Source organism: Rhinopithecus bieti, unplaced genomic scaffold, assembly GCF_001698545.2.
Source record: "Rhinopithecus bieti isolate Rb0 unplaced genomic scaffold, ASM169854v2 scaffold_758, whole genome shotgun sequence".
NCBI classification, from domain to species: domain Eukaryota; kingdom Metazoa; phylum Chordata; class Mammalia; order Primates; family Cercopithecidae; genus Rhinopithecus; species Rhinopithecus bieti.
This window is the reverse complement of record NW_016803215.1, coordinates 255740-273960: the sequence shown is the minus strand read 5'-3', so window position 1 is coordinate 273960 and position 18221 is coordinate 255740. Positions and strand designations below refer to the sequence as shown.

Sequence of the window (18221 nt, the reverse complement as noted above, 5' to 3'; positions counted from 1 at the left end):
GTAAATATATAATGAATATTAAAATTGTATAAATAAAAACAAAATAGAATATATAAAATTAATAGTAATAATAAGTAATAAGTAATAATAAAGACATGAAAGGCACCCAGCACTGGCACTTTGTAGGAGCTTAGGAGAATGTTCACTGTAGATGCCACAATTCCAAAATGTAACAGGTGGAAAAAGAATCAAGTGTGAAAAGTGACTTCCTGAAAATCGCAGGCAGGAAGGGAACCCAGGACTCGAGAAAGCAGCTCTGGCTACATGCTTCAAGTAGGGAAGTCAGGTATAAAGTGGAGACGAGGGAACAGGGAATGGCGAGGGGAGGGGTGCGAGCTGGGCTCAATACCAAAAGAGCTCTTGGCAGCAGGTTTGGGAACCTCTTCTATAGCGATAGCATTGCTGCGGCTAAAAAAGAAAATGTCCACATATGGGCAGGACAAACTTTCTCAAACGGTGTCCTAATCTCCAGAATCACAGCTGGCCTAAGAAAAGTCTGGGAACAGGGAGGGCTTGCTTCTGCAGGACTCATGGGCCTGCAGAGGGCTGGCTGGCTGCTCCACGTACCTCAAGTTTTGGCTTAAAAGCCCTCATATAATGAGTACTTAAAATAAACGTCAGTCTTGTCCTGTTGTCAGCACTTTGTAAGTGCAGTTTTGAGCCCCCAGGAAGTGGGGTGCCTGCTGACTCAAGCATGAGAATACCTTTATCAGGTTTTTTTTTTGTCCCTGCAATGTTAGAACAAGTGTAAACTTGGCTCGTTAGCAGAATCCTGGGTTAAAATGTAAACTTGGTAGAGGAGCACCGCCATGCTGAGCCTCCCTCCAACCTGGCCACACGAGGAAAGGGCGCCTAATTCACCAAGCGATTGGTTTTATCAGGATTGAGAAACTGTGCCTAATCAAATCAACTATCGGGTAGGTAAACAGTCTGTGCCGGCAGGCGCCATACACAGGTGTGAACGGGAACACCACCTGTAGAAGTTTCCTGGGTCTGCCATAACAAAGTACCCCAAACTTCATGGCTAAAAACAACACACATTTATTGTCTTGCAATAAATGTGTTCTAGAGGCCAGAAGTCCAACCTCAGTTTCAGGGGCTAACATCACAATGTGGGCAGGGCTGGTTCCTCCAGAGGCTCTAGGAGAGCATGTGTCTCCTTGCCTTTTCCAGCTCTGGAGGCACCTGCATCCCTGGACTCGTGACTCTCTCCTCACATCCTCCTGCTTCCATGATTCCATCTCCTGCTTCCTCCTTTGACCTTTCCGCTTCCCTCCTATAAGGATACTACTTATTAAATTGGGCCCACCTGGATGATCCAACGTAATCTCCCATCTCAAGATTCTTAATCATGCCCAAAAGGCACTTTTCCATATAGGCTAAAAGTTACAAATTTTGATTAGGACCTGGATATCTTTGAAGACCATGATTCAGCCTCCCATATGCCTGTTCCCAAATTCCAGGAAACACGGGGTTGGTGAGCAGCAAAGAACCCTGAGCAGGACCCCGCTTCTTCTCTGCCCCTAACTTGAATGGCATTGAGTTAGTCTCCGACCCCTTCTGGGCCTCTGTAAAGATGAATCTGCCTCCACAGGCCTGTAAAAGATTTCTGGCACAATTAGAGCAGCTTCTGTCTGCAGGGCATTGGGTCAAGGCCCTCAATGCATTCACTCATGGATTCTTCAGCTTTATGGTCCCTGGAAACTGCTGGGCAGGCTCCTGACTTAGAGCCTTGGCTCTGTGGTTCCTTCCTCTGCCTGGAATGTTCTTCCCCAGGTATTCACGTGATTCCTCCCTCACATCCTTCAAATCTCTGCTCAGGTATCATTTTCTTGGTGACTGTGTGCCTGGCCACCGTTTTGTTTTTTTTTGTTTTTTTTTTTTTTTGAGATGGAGTCTTCCTCTGTCACCCAGACTGGAGTACAGTGGCGTGATCTTGGCTCACTTCCAACCTCCGCCTCCCTGGTTCAAGCGATTCTCCTGCCTCAGCCTCCTGAGTAGCTGGGATTACAGGCATGCACCACCACACCCGGCTAATTTTTGTATTTTTTTTTTTTTTAGTAGAGACAGGGTTTCACTGTGTTGGTCAGGCTGGTCTGGAACTCCTGACCTCGTGATCCACCCACCTCGGCTTCCCAAGGTGCTGGGATTACAGGCATGAGCCACCACGCCCAGCCTGTTTTTAAAATCACTACCCACAGCTCTGTTATTTTCTTCTAGCTTGTATTACCTTCTACCATACCACAGGCTCTAATGTGAGCTCTATGGGGACAAGGCCTTCTGTCTGTTTTGATTGTTTCTATATCCTCAGTGCTTAGATCGGGCCTTGGTCCATAGTAGGTGTTCAGTTAATACTGTGTTGTGTAAATGAATAAACACCCGTAATCAAAACTCTGAGCTCGTCACTTATAAACCCAGGGAGGTAGATCCCAGTAAAATTCACTTTGTACAGATGACAGAGCTGAGACTGAGAGCCCTAAGAATTGTCTTGTCTAGGTAATTACTAAGTTACAGAACTGAGATACAAACCCGGCCTCTAATCTGGAGCCCCGGTTCCCAGTCCTACGGCATGACAGGAGGAGTGTATACTCACCAGCACCCTCTGCAGTCCCTGATTTGATAAATTCTCATCTCTGCCCTTCTCTACTTTTTTGCTGCAAAATGCCTCTTGGGGAAGACAAACCAAATGGATCCAGTCAGTGTCCAGAACTGCCTGTCACACAAGGACAAATGCTGAGTCCAGATGGCGCCGAGGTTCACACGAGCCTGGCTGGCTGCCAGGAACACTGACCACAGGCAGCAACGTGGGACAGGCTCCAACTTCTCTTCCAGGCCCCCAATCCTCCCACTCTTCAGATCCCAGGGCTAAGCCTCCAAAGTTGTCCACCTAGGCTGGGTATGGTGATTCATGCCTGTAATCCCAGTACTTTGGGAGGCTGAGGCGGATGGATCACCTGAGGCTGGGAGTTCAAGACCAGCCTGGCCAACATGGTGAAACCCCGTCTCTACTAAAAATACAAAAATTAGCCGGGTGTGGTGGCACACGTCTGTAATCCCAGCTACTTGGGAGGCTGAGGCAGGAGAATCATTTGAACCCAGAAGGCAGAGGTTGCAGTGAGCCAAGATCACGCCACTGCACTCCAGCCTGGATGAGAGAGCGAGACCTCACTGATGGGAATATTGCCCTGCCTTGGTGGAAAGGCTGGCTTTTCTGCTGCTCCATGTGTGAGGATGGCCTAAACAAGGGGGCTTTGTGGACAGGGCTGCCACTTACTAAGCTGAGACTTTGGGCAAGTTTCTCTACCTCTGTGCCTCAGCGTATTCCTTGATAAAATGGACAGAGGTGGGGATAACAGTACCTCCCTTACATGATTGTTGGGTGGGATAAATGAGCTAAATTGTGTAAAGGGCCTGGTGTGTCAGTGCTCTAACTATGTGCTGGCGGTTGGGGGACTAGAGTACTGGGGGTCTGGCTGGTGGTCAGAGCCTGTGCTTAGCCTTGTTTGCCAGGGTCAGGGGGCTGCTGCTGTCATCCCCAGAGACACCGATGGCCGGAGCCTGGAGAAGGTTCTAAGTGTCAGGCTCACACTGGGCTGACAGGGACAGGAGATCTGGATCCCTCAGTGCTATCCTGGCAGAGGAAGACTCTGAAATGTGAGATGTCACATTTCCCAAGAAATACTGAATTCACGTGACTGGGTCCCCCGTGCCGGCCTTCTAAATAAGGCTGGACATGAGCCACCTGCTTAGAAGAAAGACACTATGTCAAGCTCCTCAAGAAAAGACATGTGGTTCATGAGCTCGCTGCTTCTGCTTCTGGTCCCTGGAGTCTTCAGGATGAACCTGTCTTCCTTAATTTCTCCAACACTTACATGGATGAGCAAGGACCCTGGTGATGTCAGGTTTTATACAATTCACCAACGTCTCGTGTTTGGAGTCAGGGAGGGAAGCTGCCTCTTTTCTCTGCAAGCCATGACATATTCTGGAAGATGCCCACTTTCCCATCGCTGTGGGATTACTGAGGCTGAGCCCTCACCCTGGAATACCCCGTTCTCTTACCCCCAAATTCCACCCACAGGAGGCCACAGAGGCCTCAAAGCCCCACAGAGCTGCGTGTGTATCTTCCTTCTCCCTGCCCTCCTCAAATTGAATCCGTCACTCTTTTTGGAAGCTCTTCAGACATGCTCCATTTTGGCAGTGCTACTTGGTGTTTAAAAGCATGGGTTTTAGAATCAGGCGTACGCTATCCCTGCCTTGTACTCACTGTGTGAACTTAGATAAATTACTTTCCCTCTCGGAACCTGTGTCCTTATCTATAAAATAGAAGCAATAACTATTAAATGTTGATGCACGTAAAGAGCTCCACAGAGGGCCTGGCACAGAATGGACATTCAACACACATTGACTCTTTGACTCTGACTTCCCTTCTGTTAGGAAGAATCGCCTCTCTTCCTGCTGGATTATAAAAGTCCGTCTCACACATCTCTGTATCCCCCAAAGTCCCTGGCATACAGTAGGGTACCGGGAATTGTTTAAATAAAAAATTTCAACAAGTCATTTTAAAAGAAATGTTCAGGTCCAGTGGCTCACGCCTGGTAATCCCAGCACTTTGGGAGGCTGAGGCAGGCAGATCGCTTGAGCCCAGGAAATCGAGAACAGCCTGGGCAACACAGCAAGACCCTTTCTCTGCAAAAGACACAAAAATTAGCTGGACATGGTGGTGTGTGCCTGTAGTCCCAGTTCCTTGGGGGCCAAGGTGGGAGGATTGCTTAAGCCTGGGAGGTCAAGGGTGCAGTGAGCCATGATCATGCCACTGCAGCCTGGATGACTGAGTAAGACCCTGTCAAAAAAAGAAAAAGAGAGAGAGAGAGAAGAAAGGGAAGAGGAGGGGAGGGGAGGGGAGGGAACATGTACCTGTCATCGCCTCACACTTTTGTCCTGAAACACCTCTGGGAAGGAAGGAAAGGAGGAAGGGAGGAAGGGAAGGAGGGAGGGAGGGAGGGAAAACTTTACCTGTCACCCTGTCGCACTTTTGTCCTGAGACACCTCTGGGAACCTGGGTGCCTTGCCCAGAAAGTGGCCCCCAGGGACTCAGCTTGGTGGGAACCCGCACAGTGCAGGCACAGGTGGACTTCACAGTCAGCTGGATTTGATTATGAGTTGGTGCCGCTTACTGGTTGTGTGGCCCAGGGCAAATCACTTACCCTGTCCAAGACTCTGAGATGGTGGGGCGGGATCATTCCTTGATGGGTGGCCATGAGGATCGGGTGAGTTTAGGAATGTACCTGATTCATGCTGAGTATCAGCTGCTGCTGACTTCATGCTAGCTACTGCGGGGACTGCTATTCTTGTTACCATTATGCTTCTTACCCTGCCTTGTGTATCACTTAACATCCTTTCTTCTTTTTCCCATCAGCTCTCTCCAGCTGGGCAGCCCTCCTCCCTGCTTCCCTGCCTTTATGCCTCATTTGCACATTGCTTTTTGTCTTTCCTGAGTGCACAGTCTAAAAGATCCCTGGTGCTCTGTTGAAACAGGAACCTGACACCCTTTGACCTTGGTCCGTGGGGAGGTGGCCTGAAACTCCCTCCCAGGCAGGACAGGAGCAGGGACTCAGCGTCTTTCTTCCTACCCCCACTGCCTGGGTTGGAAATTGTGACAAAAGTGATTGTGGGCTGAAACTTGGCCGAAAGAGCCCCTCTGAATCTGTCCTTTGTGATGTGAATGTAGCACAGCCCGGTGGAACCGGGGATCCCTTTTCCAATTATGCAGCTTGGCAGGAAGAGGTTGGTGCAGGGAGAATGCTCAAGGAGCTCCTTTGTCGCAGGGGTTGGTAGTACTGCCAGCTGCCTCCAACTGGCAAGCCCTCCTCCCACTAAAGCCAACTGGGCGGGCCGCTTCTGCAACTGCACCTTCTGGGGCCGCAGCACAGAGCTCAGTGGCCCGCGTGAGGGTCTAGATCCAATTCCCGGTTTCTAAACTGTGTCCTGGAGAGTTTTTCTGCAATTCAGCGAGAAGAGGCAGCGGAAGGCCCAGCCATCAATGCTTGGGCCCTTTACCCCGTTTCGGCCGGGGCAGCACTGCCTTCCATTGTCCCATCTTATTTCAGCCGTTGTCTTCATGTTCAAGTTCATGGAGACTCAATCCAGATGTGCCTGGCTGTGATGGCGCCCCTCAGGTCTCAGCCACTCTGATGCCTGGAGCTGGGTCTACCTCCCCGGCCCCCACTCCTCCACACCCAGCGCACGGCCCCTCCCTGCCAGCTCTGGTTGGCCAAGGGTATGCACAGGAGTGGAAAGAGCCTCCGCCCAGCGGGGAGCAGTAAAGCTAAAGGCTTCCATGTTCCCCTGCTGACTTTCACCTGCAAACGCCAAGCAACTGCTGAAACCTCTGGCCCCACCCGGGAATACTGATACAGTCACTTTCTCAGGTCACAGTGGAAATCACATTTATTCTGCATATTTTTCTCATGTTGCCAGCAAATTATTTGCATACGGATACAGGATTTGGGTATCCAGATCTTCCAGCAAGTTAGCTTTTATTAATCCTCTCCCCTTCAGACTTGGACTGCGATTTTCCCCTCATTGATATGAGACATTGGTTAAACTTTTAAACTTGCCAGATATTCATTTGTTTGTTCTATAAATATCTACTAAGTGTCTGTTAAGTTCCTGGCATGAGGTGCTGGGGACTGGAGCAGGCAATGAACAAGACAGGCAAGAAGAGTGTTTCAGGGAGTTCATACTCCAGTAGGGGAGACAGGGAGCCAACAAAAAAGCAGAAATGAGATTATTACTGACTGCAATGCATTATCATCACCCATGGGAAGGAGAGGCAAGGAACCAAGCTATACTTGGGTCCCCTGAGGGAGGGGGCATTTGTGTGAGGGGGCATTTCCACTGAGTGGTCAGAGAGGTGCTCACTGAGGAGGTGGCATTTGAGCTGAGAGACAGAGGTCTCTACTAAAAAGTAGCCAGATAGCCAGGCATGGTGGCTTATGCCTGCAATCCCAGCACTTTGGTAAGGCCGAAGCAGGAGGATCACTTGAGGCCAGGAGTTCAAGACCAGCCTGGGCAACACAGCAAGACCCCATCTCTACAAAACGATTAAAAATTAAAACATTAACTGGGTGTGATGGTGTGCACCTGTAATCCCAGGTACTTGGGAGGCTGAGGCGGGAGGATCACTTGAACCCAGGAGTTCAAGGCTGCAGTGAGCTATGGGTGACAAAGAAAGACCCTGTCTCCAAAAATAATTTTTAAAAAAACTTTAAATACTAAATAAGTAGCCAGATAAGAGAGACGGGTGGAAGGGTGTTTTCAAGCAGCAGGTATAGCAAGTGCCAAGGCCCTGTGGTAGGAAGTAGTTGGTGCCACTGAGGAGCAGAAGGGAAACCACCGAGGGCTGGTGAGCAAGAGATATGAGCTGGGACAGCAAGACAGGAGCCTCATCCAGGCTGGTGGGGCTTGAGGGTCATGGTCGAGGAGTTTGGATTTTATGCTAAGAGTAATACATACACATCGATGGGCTTTTGGACATTCTTGTTACAAACTATTTCAGTCATTCCAAAGAGTATATATAAGATATATGTGAATTGTAAGGAACAGTATAATAAAACGCTCGTGTCCCCTTTACTGTTCCCCTCTCCAGTACCATTCTTCACTCTTCATTTCTCCAGGAGGTAGTGTGTGTGTTTGTTTGTTTGTTTGAGACAGGGTCTTATTCTGTCACCCAGGCTATAGTGCAGTGGTGTGCTCAAGGCTCACTGCAGCTTTGACCTCCTAGGCATAAGGAGATCCTCCCACCTCAGACTCCCAAGTAGCTGGGACTACAGGTGTGAGCCACACACTGGGCTAATTTTTATTATTATTATTATTTTTTGTAGAGACAGGGTCTCACTCTAGTGCCCAGGCTAGTCTCGAACTCCTGATCTCAAGTGATCCTCCCACCTTGGCCTCCCAAAATGCTGGCATTACAGGTGTGAGCTACTGTGCCTGGCCAGAAGGTAGCCTGAATTTGTCCTGAATTTTAGTTTACAGTTTTTTCATTTCTTCCTAATACTACAAAAATAGAGCAATATATCGTTTGGTTTTGCCTGGTTTTGAACTTTATTTAAGTGGACTTCTGCAGTGTGTATTCTTCTGCAATTTGCTTTTCTGTCCAACATTATGTTTGTCAGGATCATCCTCACTGGTGCACGCAGCTGCAGTTTACTCACCTTCACTGCTGGGTACGTAGTAGTCCACAGAGTGACACTGTTGTGGTTTATCCTTTCTCCTGGGACCAATTTCTAATGTTGAACCAAACCCTGCATTCTTGAGATAAACCCAACTTGATTATGATGTGTTATCTTTTGAAAAAATATGGTTGGGCTGGGTGCTCACGCCCATAATCCTAGCACTTTGGGAGGCCGAGGCAAGCGGATCTCCTGAGGTCAGGAGTTCAAGACCAGCGTGGCCAACATGGTGAAACCCCGTCTCTACTAAAAATACAAAAATTAGCCAGGCGTGGGGGTGTGTGCCTGTAGTCCCAGCTACTCAGGAGGCTAAGGCAGGAGAATTGCATGAACCCAGGAGGCGGAGGTTGCAGTGAGCTGAGATCGCACCACTGCACTCCAGCCTGGGCAAAAGAGTGAGACTGAAAGAAAGGAAGAAAGGAAAAGAAAGAAAGGAGAAAAGGAAGGAAGGAAAGAAGGAAGGAATTCCGAAGGAAGGAAGGAAGGAAAGAAAAGAAAGAAAGAAAGAGAAAGAAAGAAAGAAAGAAAGAGAGAGAGAGAGAGAGAGAAAGGAAGGAAGGAAGGAAAGAAGGAAGGAAGGAAGGAGGGAAGGAAGGAGGGAAGGAGGGAAAGAAGGATTCCATTTGCTGATTTTTGTTTAGGCTGGTGGGTCAGACTTGCCTGTCATTTTCCTCTCCTGCCTTGTCCTTTTCTAGTTTTGGTGTCAAGGTATATACATTCCTTATAAGATGACCTGAGAGTGTTTCCTCTGATATTCTCTGGAGCACATGTCTAAGATGGGTAATACCATGAAAGAGTTTGATAAATGTTAGCTACCATGTTGTCATCCTTCTGCAACTCATATTTTTTGTACAGAATTCTGGCTTCTTTTGGTACCACTTGTCTTGCATAGATACCTACCCTAACCCCTGCCCTTTTCCCCCTAAAAAAAAAAAGAAAACACATGCCTCCTCAACATGTAACTCCAATTGCAATGCTCACAGCTTACTTAGAAAGCTGCATCTCTGTGGTTTTTATAGGTGGATCTTTAACTCAAGACTCTAGCATGAAGAGTTGCCTTCAGGCCTGCCCTGAGTCTCCTCAAGTAACAACAGGTAGGTACGTCTCTAGCTGGTTAATAATTTTTCTTCAAAAACTCAGATATAGAATCATTCATGTCTCCCTTAGGGCTTCCTCAGACATGAGCAGTGATGGGGCCAACCCCAGGGTCTAGAGGTTGAGTTTGGCCAAGCCAGGACCCCAGACTGCCCACCAAGCCTACTGTGTTTTAGTGACATACTGGAAGCTGTGTGGTCCAAATCCTCTAAGCATAAAATTAGCTTCTTTCCATATTTTTGAAAGGAAAAGAACACCATGCTAAATATAGCTTGGGCGCTGTCCAGGGTCAACAAGTCAGGAACGGGACAAACAGCTGACCAGCTGCCCCGCTGGAAGCTGGGCTTCTATAGACCCGATCGACCCATCAAGGTCATGGTCCCCAAAGAGAGGGCTGAACTTGAAGGACAAGTTTACGCTACCATTGCACACGTAACCCTGCCATCAACTCAAAAAACCGAAACTATTTTATGAAAGCAACACATAGATATTTCTGTTTTCTAATTCTTATTCTCCCAGTAACAAAAAGAAAACGAAAATCATGGTTAATCCCATCACACAGAGAAAATAACTATAAACATCATCATATATAATTCGAGTGTTGTGAAACTTAGTACAATACATTCAATAGTGTTTCTCAACCTTTTCTCCCACCTTCCCCTCCCTGAGAAGTCTTTTTAGACATTCTTTCTGGAATACTTGAAAATTTAATGCCAAGGATGCCCTGTGTATCTATTTATATTCTGTGGCCCTCCGCAGGGCCACAAACCATTGTAATATCCAAGATTTTTTTCATCCCGTCCCCAAGAAACAATTTTTGCCCCTTGTGGGTGATCTTACCCCATTGAGAATACAAACTTTAAATAACATTAAATAACAATTTTTTTGCCTATTTAAGAACTTACTGTTGTGCTGGTCACATACTGTTGTCGGTGCTTTATGTATATTGTTTAATTTATCATAACTCCCCTATGAGGTAGGTACTAGAGAGTTTTTATCTCCCTTTTACAGCTGTGGAAACTGAAGCACAGAGAGGTTAAGTAACTTGCCTGGGGTCACACAGCTGGGAAGGAATAGAGTGAGGATCTGAACCCAGGAAACCTGGGCCCCAAGCTCACTCTTAACCACTCAGCTATGCTACCCTGCAGCAATACAATCAGATTGTGAAAATTTAAAAGAGAGAAAGAGAGAGTAAAGGATACACTTTCCAAGCTTCCTTCGTCCCCAGAAGCAATCATTGGTACAAGTCTGAAAGGTGGCCCCCCGCCCGGGATTTTTACATACGTGTATATATATATAAATACATTGTCTCTTTCATTTCAATGTAAGTACAATCATCTAGGCTTTTCCCCATATATTCATCTGTGTATAGATAATTTTTTAAAAATTAGAATCACACTGAACATACTGTTGTTTTAACTTTGTTGTTTGATTTAAAAATATATTAGCTGCTTTGAGACCATAATTTCATAAGCCATAATTTCATGAACCATAATTAATTAACCAATATTCATGAACCATAATTTATTATGGTTCCTGATCTGGATTATTGGCTATTGAAGTAGTTTCTAGCTTCTCGTCACTATAAAGCTGTGATGAACATCTCTGTACATGATTTTTAGAAGTTGGAATTACAGGCTGGGCGCGGTGGCTCAAGCCTGTAATCCCAGCACTTTGGGAGGCCGAGACGGGCGGATCACGAGGTCAGGAGATCGAGACCATCCTGGCTAACACAGTGAAACCCCATCTCTACTAAAAAATACAAAAAAAAAAAAAAAAAAAAAAAAAACTAGCCGGACGAGGTGGCGGGCGCCTGTAGTCCCAGCTACTCGGAGGCTGAGGCAGGAGAATGGCGTAAACCCGGGAGGCGGAGCTTGCAGTGAGCTGAGAACCGGCCACTGCACTCCAGCCCGGGCGACAGAGCGAGACTCCGTCTCAAAAAAAAAAAAAAGTTGGAATTACAGAGCCAAAGGGCATAACCATTTTTGAAACTTTTATTCTATAAATGCCAAAATTTGCCATCTAAAAAAATGCCTTGAAATTGCCATCCCAACACCTTTCCCCACACTGAGTATTATCACCTGTTTTAATCATTGACAGTTTATCAGACAAAAAGAAAATATTAATCCTGACATTTTTATCTCTGCCCATGACTCACATCTGGAGCTTGTCTTTCTCTTGTGCAGCATAAGGCAAAGCTGGAATGGAGAATGGATGAGAGCAGGCAGGGAGGGGGTTAAAGCGGCTCAAATCACTAGTCTGCCAGACACACTCCCAGCATCCCAGGTACAAGGCCTGCCTGTCATGCACTTAGCAGGGGTTCAGAACGTGGTATTTTCATCACTCCTGCTTCCAGCACAAGCCCCTGGCTGTGCACTTCTCCATCCACTGAGTCTGACCTTGTCTCAGATCCATTTGGCAGAACTGGTGCATTCCTAAGGCTGCCAGAGCCCCCATCCTTCCTTTTGCCAGCCATGAGTGATACTGTAAGAAATAAATATCCTTGTGTACAGTCCCATCCGGTCCTACCGCAGCTGTCTGCAGTGGGATCCCTATTCAATGCCCTGCACCCCACACACATGCCCATACCAACCTGTTCATATGCCATACATATGCATGCATAGGTACATAGGTGCTCACATGCATGCACGTGCTTATGTGTGCATAAACATGCATGTACACATGTATTCATGCACCAGTGTACCTTGGTGCTGTTTAACTCCTTCAAGAGCAGAGCCAGTGCACTCACACACACGCACACACACAGTGCTGTGCATTCAGGATTCGGGCCCAATTATGCCAGTGGGACTCCTCTCCCACATAGGCTTTCTGTATGTCCCACCGCCCTGAGCTAGGACACACTGCTGTCTAATCCCACAGTTCCTGTACTTCCTTCCCACTTTATTGGTATTCGCTATAGATCATTTTCCTGCTGGCCTAGAAGCTCTACTAATCCTTAACTTGCTCACTGCTGTTGCTCCAGTGCCTGACATGCTGCTTAGCAGGTAGCTAGATGCACAAGAAATATTTGTTGAGTGAAAAAAAGAAGGAACAGACTTCAAGCTGATAAAGGATGTTGTTTCAAATATTTTTACAGGATCTTTTAACAAAGTGGCCAATTTCAGATAAACTCATGGTTTCACAAGAAAATATCTTTGCAGCATCAGATTTCAAGCAGCCTGGTCAGTCATCCTTTTGGAGAGACTGGAAAGAATGCAGAATTGAAAACAAGACCTTGCCCAGCTAAACATCTTGTAAATTTTACTGTTTTGCAAAGGTTCCTGTCACAGGAATAATGTATGGGGAAGCGACTTAGCAAGGGGCATTGCTTGCTCCTCCTCCTTAGTCCTTGAAAATGTTCTAACCTAAAGCCTTAAGTGACTGCTTCTCTGGCTTACTCTGAACCAACGAATACTGTGGAATCTCAGGACCGCTGGCTGCTCCCTTTAGCGCAGGGTCTCTGAGCTGCTTCGTGGAGAGAAGGTTTATTTTGTCCAGCTGGGCACAGGAGCTAAAAGGAAGAATGTGCAGGCCTCTGTCACCTTTAACAAAGGGAGAACTCAATGTGGCTTCAGAGAAGCTTGTCTTGCTCCGTGGCTTCATGTCGCCTCTATTCATTTCATCCAACATTGACTCTGCAAACATTTTTTTTTTTTGAGATGGAGTCTTGCTCTGTCGCCCAGGCTGGAGTGCAGTGGCACAATCTCGGCTCACTGCAACCTCCACCTCCCAGGTTCAAGCAATTCTCCTGCCTCAGCCTCCCAAGCAGCTGGGATTACTGGCACATACCACAGCACCTAGCTAATTTTTTTTTTTTTTTTTGTATTTTTTTGTATTTTTAGTAGAGACGGGGTTTTACCATGTTGGTCAGGATGGTCTTGATCTCTTGACCTCGTGATCCGTCCGCCTTGGCCTCCCCAAGTGCTGGGATTACAGGAGTGAACTCTGCAAACATTTTTTGAGTCCCTGCTGTGTGCCAGGCTTAGAGATGATGATGATGATGTGGTCATGGGAAGAGACTCACCACAGTGGTTGCTGGAGGCTTTGGGGAGCACATGAAAGGGTCATCTGAGCTGTGGGTGACCAGAGAAATGCAGAAGTTCTGGAGGGTGGTTGGGGGCTGGTAGTGCAAAGGAAAGCAGGCTGAGAGATGCAGTAGGAGAGGCAGGAGCCAGGCTAAAGCCACCATGAGCAGCATCATTCTAAGAAGCTGGTTTTTCTCCTGCAGGAAATAGGGAGCCATTGAGGGTGGTGAACAGATGACAGTAGGCTGTCTGGCCTGGTCATACCATTAGCTGAGTCCCTGTCCCCCAGGTGAGTCTGTTACAACCATCGATTGTGGCCCATTCATCCCATCGCTCACTCTCCCAGCAGCCTCCAGCAAGAGCTGAGATTTTACTGCACTTCATTAAATTCCACACAGTGTTTTAATGACCTGAGCTCCGACCTTTCTGGCCTCCTGCAGGGAAAGGTCTGGCTTTTCCTTTTCAGGGAGTAGCGGGGGCGGCCTCCCTTCTTGCAGCCTGGCACGAGGAGCCTGAGCACGTAAGACATCTGGAATGCATCAAAGGCGAAGCCCAGCCAGAGCCGGCGTGCTCGGTGCTGCTGCTTAACTCCTTCAACAGCAGAGCCGCCACGTTCACAAAGCGTCTGGAATCGGAACTGATGGTCCTCTCTGCTTTTTCTGCTTTCCTTCCAGGCCCTTCCGCCACAGCCATCCACACGGGAGGCCTCGCGATTGCTTGGAACCATCCCGCAGGAGTTCAGCTGATATTTTTCTAGTGTGGGGCGAGAGATTTTGTGGAGTCCATTTAGGGGGTTTTTGTTGTGACTACTGCTTTTTATATATTTATTTTCTTTCTTGGAACTGGGCCTCGCCCTCCTCCCACTGACACGATGGCCCAGTCCAAGGCCAACGGCTCGCACTATGCACTGACCGCCATCGGCCTGGGGATGCTGGTCCTTGGGGTGATCATGGCCATGTGGAACCTGGTACCCGGCTTCAGCGCGGCCGAGAAGCCAACAGCTCAGGGCAGCAACAAGACCGAGGTGGGTGGCGGCATCCTCAAGAGCAAGACCTTCTCCGTGGCCTACGTGCTGGTCGGGGCCGGGGTGATGCTGCTGCTGCTTTCCATCTGCCTGAGTATCAGGGACAAGAGGAAGCAGCAGCAGGGCGAGGACCTGGCCCATGTCCAGCACCCGACAGGCGCTGGGCCTCACGCCCAGGAGGAAGACAGGTGAGGCCTGACTGTCCCCTTCCCTTCCCGGATCTGGGATGGGCACGCATGCATGCACGCACATGCTCACACTTTTCCGTGGTGAAAAGACTGTCATCTACAAGGCTTTATTATCCCATGTTCGCCCATGAAGGCTCTGTCAAAACAATTTATCATTTTACAAATAACTTTAGACTTTGCTACCAGAGCTTCCCAAATAGCATGGCACAAATGGATTACAGGTAAACCAAGATTTTTTAACATTTTATTACAATATTTTTACATAATGGAATACTATTCAGCCATAAAAAGGAATAAAATACTGTCTTTTGGGCCAGGTGCAGTGGCTCACTCTTGTAATCCCAGAACTTTGGGAGGCCAAGGTGGGTGAATCACTTGAGGTCAGGAGTTTGAGACCAGCCTGGCCAACATGGTGAAACCCCGTCTCTACTAAGAATACAACAATTAGCTGGGCATGGTGGCGCATACCTGTAGTCCCAGCTACTTGGGAGGCTGAGGCATGAGAATCGCTTGAACCCGGGGGAGTGGAGGTTGCAGTGAGCTGAGATAGCGCCAATGCACTCCAGCCTGGGCGACAAAGTGGAGACTCTGTCTCAAAAAAAAAAAAAAAAAAAGAAAAAAAAAATGTCTTTTGCAGCAACTTGGATAGAGCTGGAGGCCATTACTCTTAAGTGAACCAACATTTTGACCTGCCCAGGGTCGCTGAAGAAGGCCTGGGGTGGCCAGCACATTTTCTTGTCCCCTTCACCCCAGCATGCTATGTGTATGCTTTGATTTGAAATGGCTGGGAAGCAATTTTCCATTTAAGCAAAAATGCCACCAACAAATTTAAAAGATAAGTGATACATTGGGGAACATATGATAATAGTTGATATCCCTGTTATAAAAAGAGCTCTCACAAATGAATATGTAACATGAATATGCCAATAGGAAACAGACAAAGGTTATGAATATTCCATAGATGTGCAACCAATAGATGTTCAACTTCATTAGTCATGCAATGCAAGCAAAAGGATGTCTTTTTTTTTTTTTTTTGCCTATCATATTGATCAAGATAGACAACCCCTACTGTTGGAGAGTTGTGGGGAAGATGGATTGCTGATGAAATGTTGACTGACAGAAACTTTCTCAAGAGTTTCACCATAAGGGGCAGGACTGAAGATGTGCATATTGATTCTATTTCTAAGAGTTTATCCCTGGGAGACAGTCCCACAAGTGCAAAGGAGTTTGCACCAGTATATTTATCAGATCATTGTTTAGGATAACAAAAATTTAGAAACAACCTAAAAAACCACCTACCGAGTTAAATGATGACGTACCTGTTCAGTGGAGTTCTATGCAGCCACTGTTGATCTATATTTGTTAATGTGGGACCATATTCACAACAGTGAGAATGGGAGGATATAATACAGCATCTTTGGTCAGGTTCTGGTCCCATCAAATGTTGTGGCTGTGGGATTGGAAAGGGGCAGGAAGGGTATACACCAGAATGTTACAGTGGTTTGCCTCCAGGTGGAAGGATTCGGGATGTTTTTCTTTTCTTCATTAGATGTTTCTGTGTTGTTTGAATTTTCTACAAGCATTTCTTATCTCTATAGTGGGAAGGGAATTGTTCTTAATTTAATATGGATTAAAGGAAACCCTTGTACATTAATGGTGGGAATGGAAATCAGTGCAACCACTATGGAGAGGTTTAGAGGTTCTTCAAAAAACTCAAAATAGAGCTACCAAATGATTCAGCAATGCCATTTGTGGGTGTACGCCAGAAGAAAAAAGAAAATCTCATTATAGTGAAGTGATTTATGCCCTCCAATGTTACCAGTTACCACCCCTTTCCATGGTAAATTTGCATTAACCCACTTCTTACTTTTGCACGTAATTGAAAGTGGGTGTAAGTGGGTATAAATACAATTCCCAAATTAAACTCATTTTCCGATAAGATAATACATGCTGTATTGGCCAGGATTCTCCAGAGACACAGAACCAGGGGGATATATATTTTTTTAAATGGAGATTTGTTATGAGGAATTGGTTCCCGGGATTATGGAAGCCAAAAAGTCCCACACTCTGTCATCTGTAAGCTGCAGAGCCAGGAAAGCAAGGGGTATAATTCATTCTGAGTTTGAAGGCCTGACTGAGAATGAGGGGAGGTGAGGGTATAAATCCTGGGCTGAGAGCAGGAGAAGATGAAATGAAATGTCCCAGCTCAAGCAGTGAGGTAGGGAGAAATGAGTCAAATTCCTGCTTGCTCTGACTTTTGGTCTATCTAGGACCTCTGTGGGTTGGATGGTGCCACCACACTGCGGAGGGGAATCTGCCTTACAGAGCCCACCGAGCTGAATGCTAATATCTTCCAGAAACACCCTCACTCTCACAATGTTTAATCTGGGCAACCATGGCCAGTCAAGTTGACACCTAAAATTAACCATCACACGTGCTTATTCTAGAAAATTTGAGAAATACAGAAAAGAACAAAGAAGGAATATCAACCACTCATCATTCCCCACCCTAGCTGTGAGCACATTTGACTTCATTCCTAAAGGAGGGTGGGAGGAAAACCAAGGCAGACTTTGAGGTTTCTGATGTTGGCCATGATCACTCCACAGGTTCAAGTATAGGGTCCTGGAAAGTGGCTATTGGCGTTAATTCTGACAAATGTGTAGAAAATATCCTGACTTTTTGGTTTTCTCTTTCAACAGTCAAATGAGACTAAGGCTGAGAGGACCTGATCTTTTTGAGTCTTGGGATAAACTTGGAAGTTAAAATGACAGAATAATTTGAGACACACATAAATGTTATATTTCAGATATTCTTTCTCTACCTGGGAACAACCATTTTACTGAAAGTTGGTTACAACTTTGTACATTTTTGTGTTGCCTTTGGCCAAAGGACCCAGCTGAGCATTGGAATAGCTCACCCAGCATGTCGCTAAGTGGGAAAGGCTCAAATAAGGCAAAGGAGGTTTAACGCCCAGATAACACGGTGGAGTAGTTGAGAGTATAGTGTTCACTTCCTACCCTCCCATTTCCTAAAGGTCTGACCAAGTCACTTAATCTTGATGTATCTCAGTCCATCTATAAATTGGGTATAGTAATAGTGAGATAGAAAACAGGCAGGACTTGTTTTCTGGTCATAACCCTGCTGACCAAAACAGGATGTGGTCCAGATGAGATAAGGTTAAAAAAAAAACAAAAAACTAGCCAAAGCCAGCAAATGGCAATGAGGGTGATCCCTGGCTGCCTTCATTGCTCATCAGCATGGGACACTCTCACCAGTGCCATGACAGTTTACAATTGCCATGACAACAACCCAGCAGTTACCATCCCTTTCCATGGTAACGACCCAGAAGTGACCTTTCCTAGGAAGTTCTAAATAGCTTGCTCCTCAATTTGCATTAACCCACCCCTTAATTTGCATGTGACTAAAAGTGGGTATAAATACAATTTCCAAGAGCCCCTATGTGGCTGACTCTGGGTGTACTGCCTATGAGTTAGCCCTTCTCCACAAGGAGTAGTGCCCTTCAATAAAGAATTGTGGCTCAAGCCTGTAATCCCAGCACTTTGGGAGGCCGAGATGGGCGGATCACGAGGTCAGGAGATCGAGACCATCCTGGCTAACACGGTGAAACCCCGTCTCTACTAAAAAATACAAAAAA

At 46.7% G+C, this 18221-nt stretch overlaps 1 protein-coding gene across 2 annotated transcripts in view; it reads left to right on the top strand.

Moving 5' to 3' along the window:
* TMEM51 (transmembrane protein 51) overlaps positions 1-18221 on the top strand; it is a 68328-nt gene that overhangs the window by 47986 nt on the left and 2121 nt on the right. Inside the window, exons 2-4 of one of the 2 annotated variants that reach the window (XM_017869576.1) lie at positions 9254-9328; positions 13558-13643; positions 14029-14566. In XM_017869576.1, coding sequence (XP_017725065.1) covers positions 14226-14566 — 341 coding nt within the window. In that variant the 5' untranslated portion in view covers positions 9254-9328; positions 13558-13643; positions 14029-14225. The remainder of the gene's footprint in view (positions 1-9253; positions 9329-13557; positions 13644-14028; positions 14567-18221) is intronic. The other variant, XM_017869569.1, reaches the window with a different exon arrangement.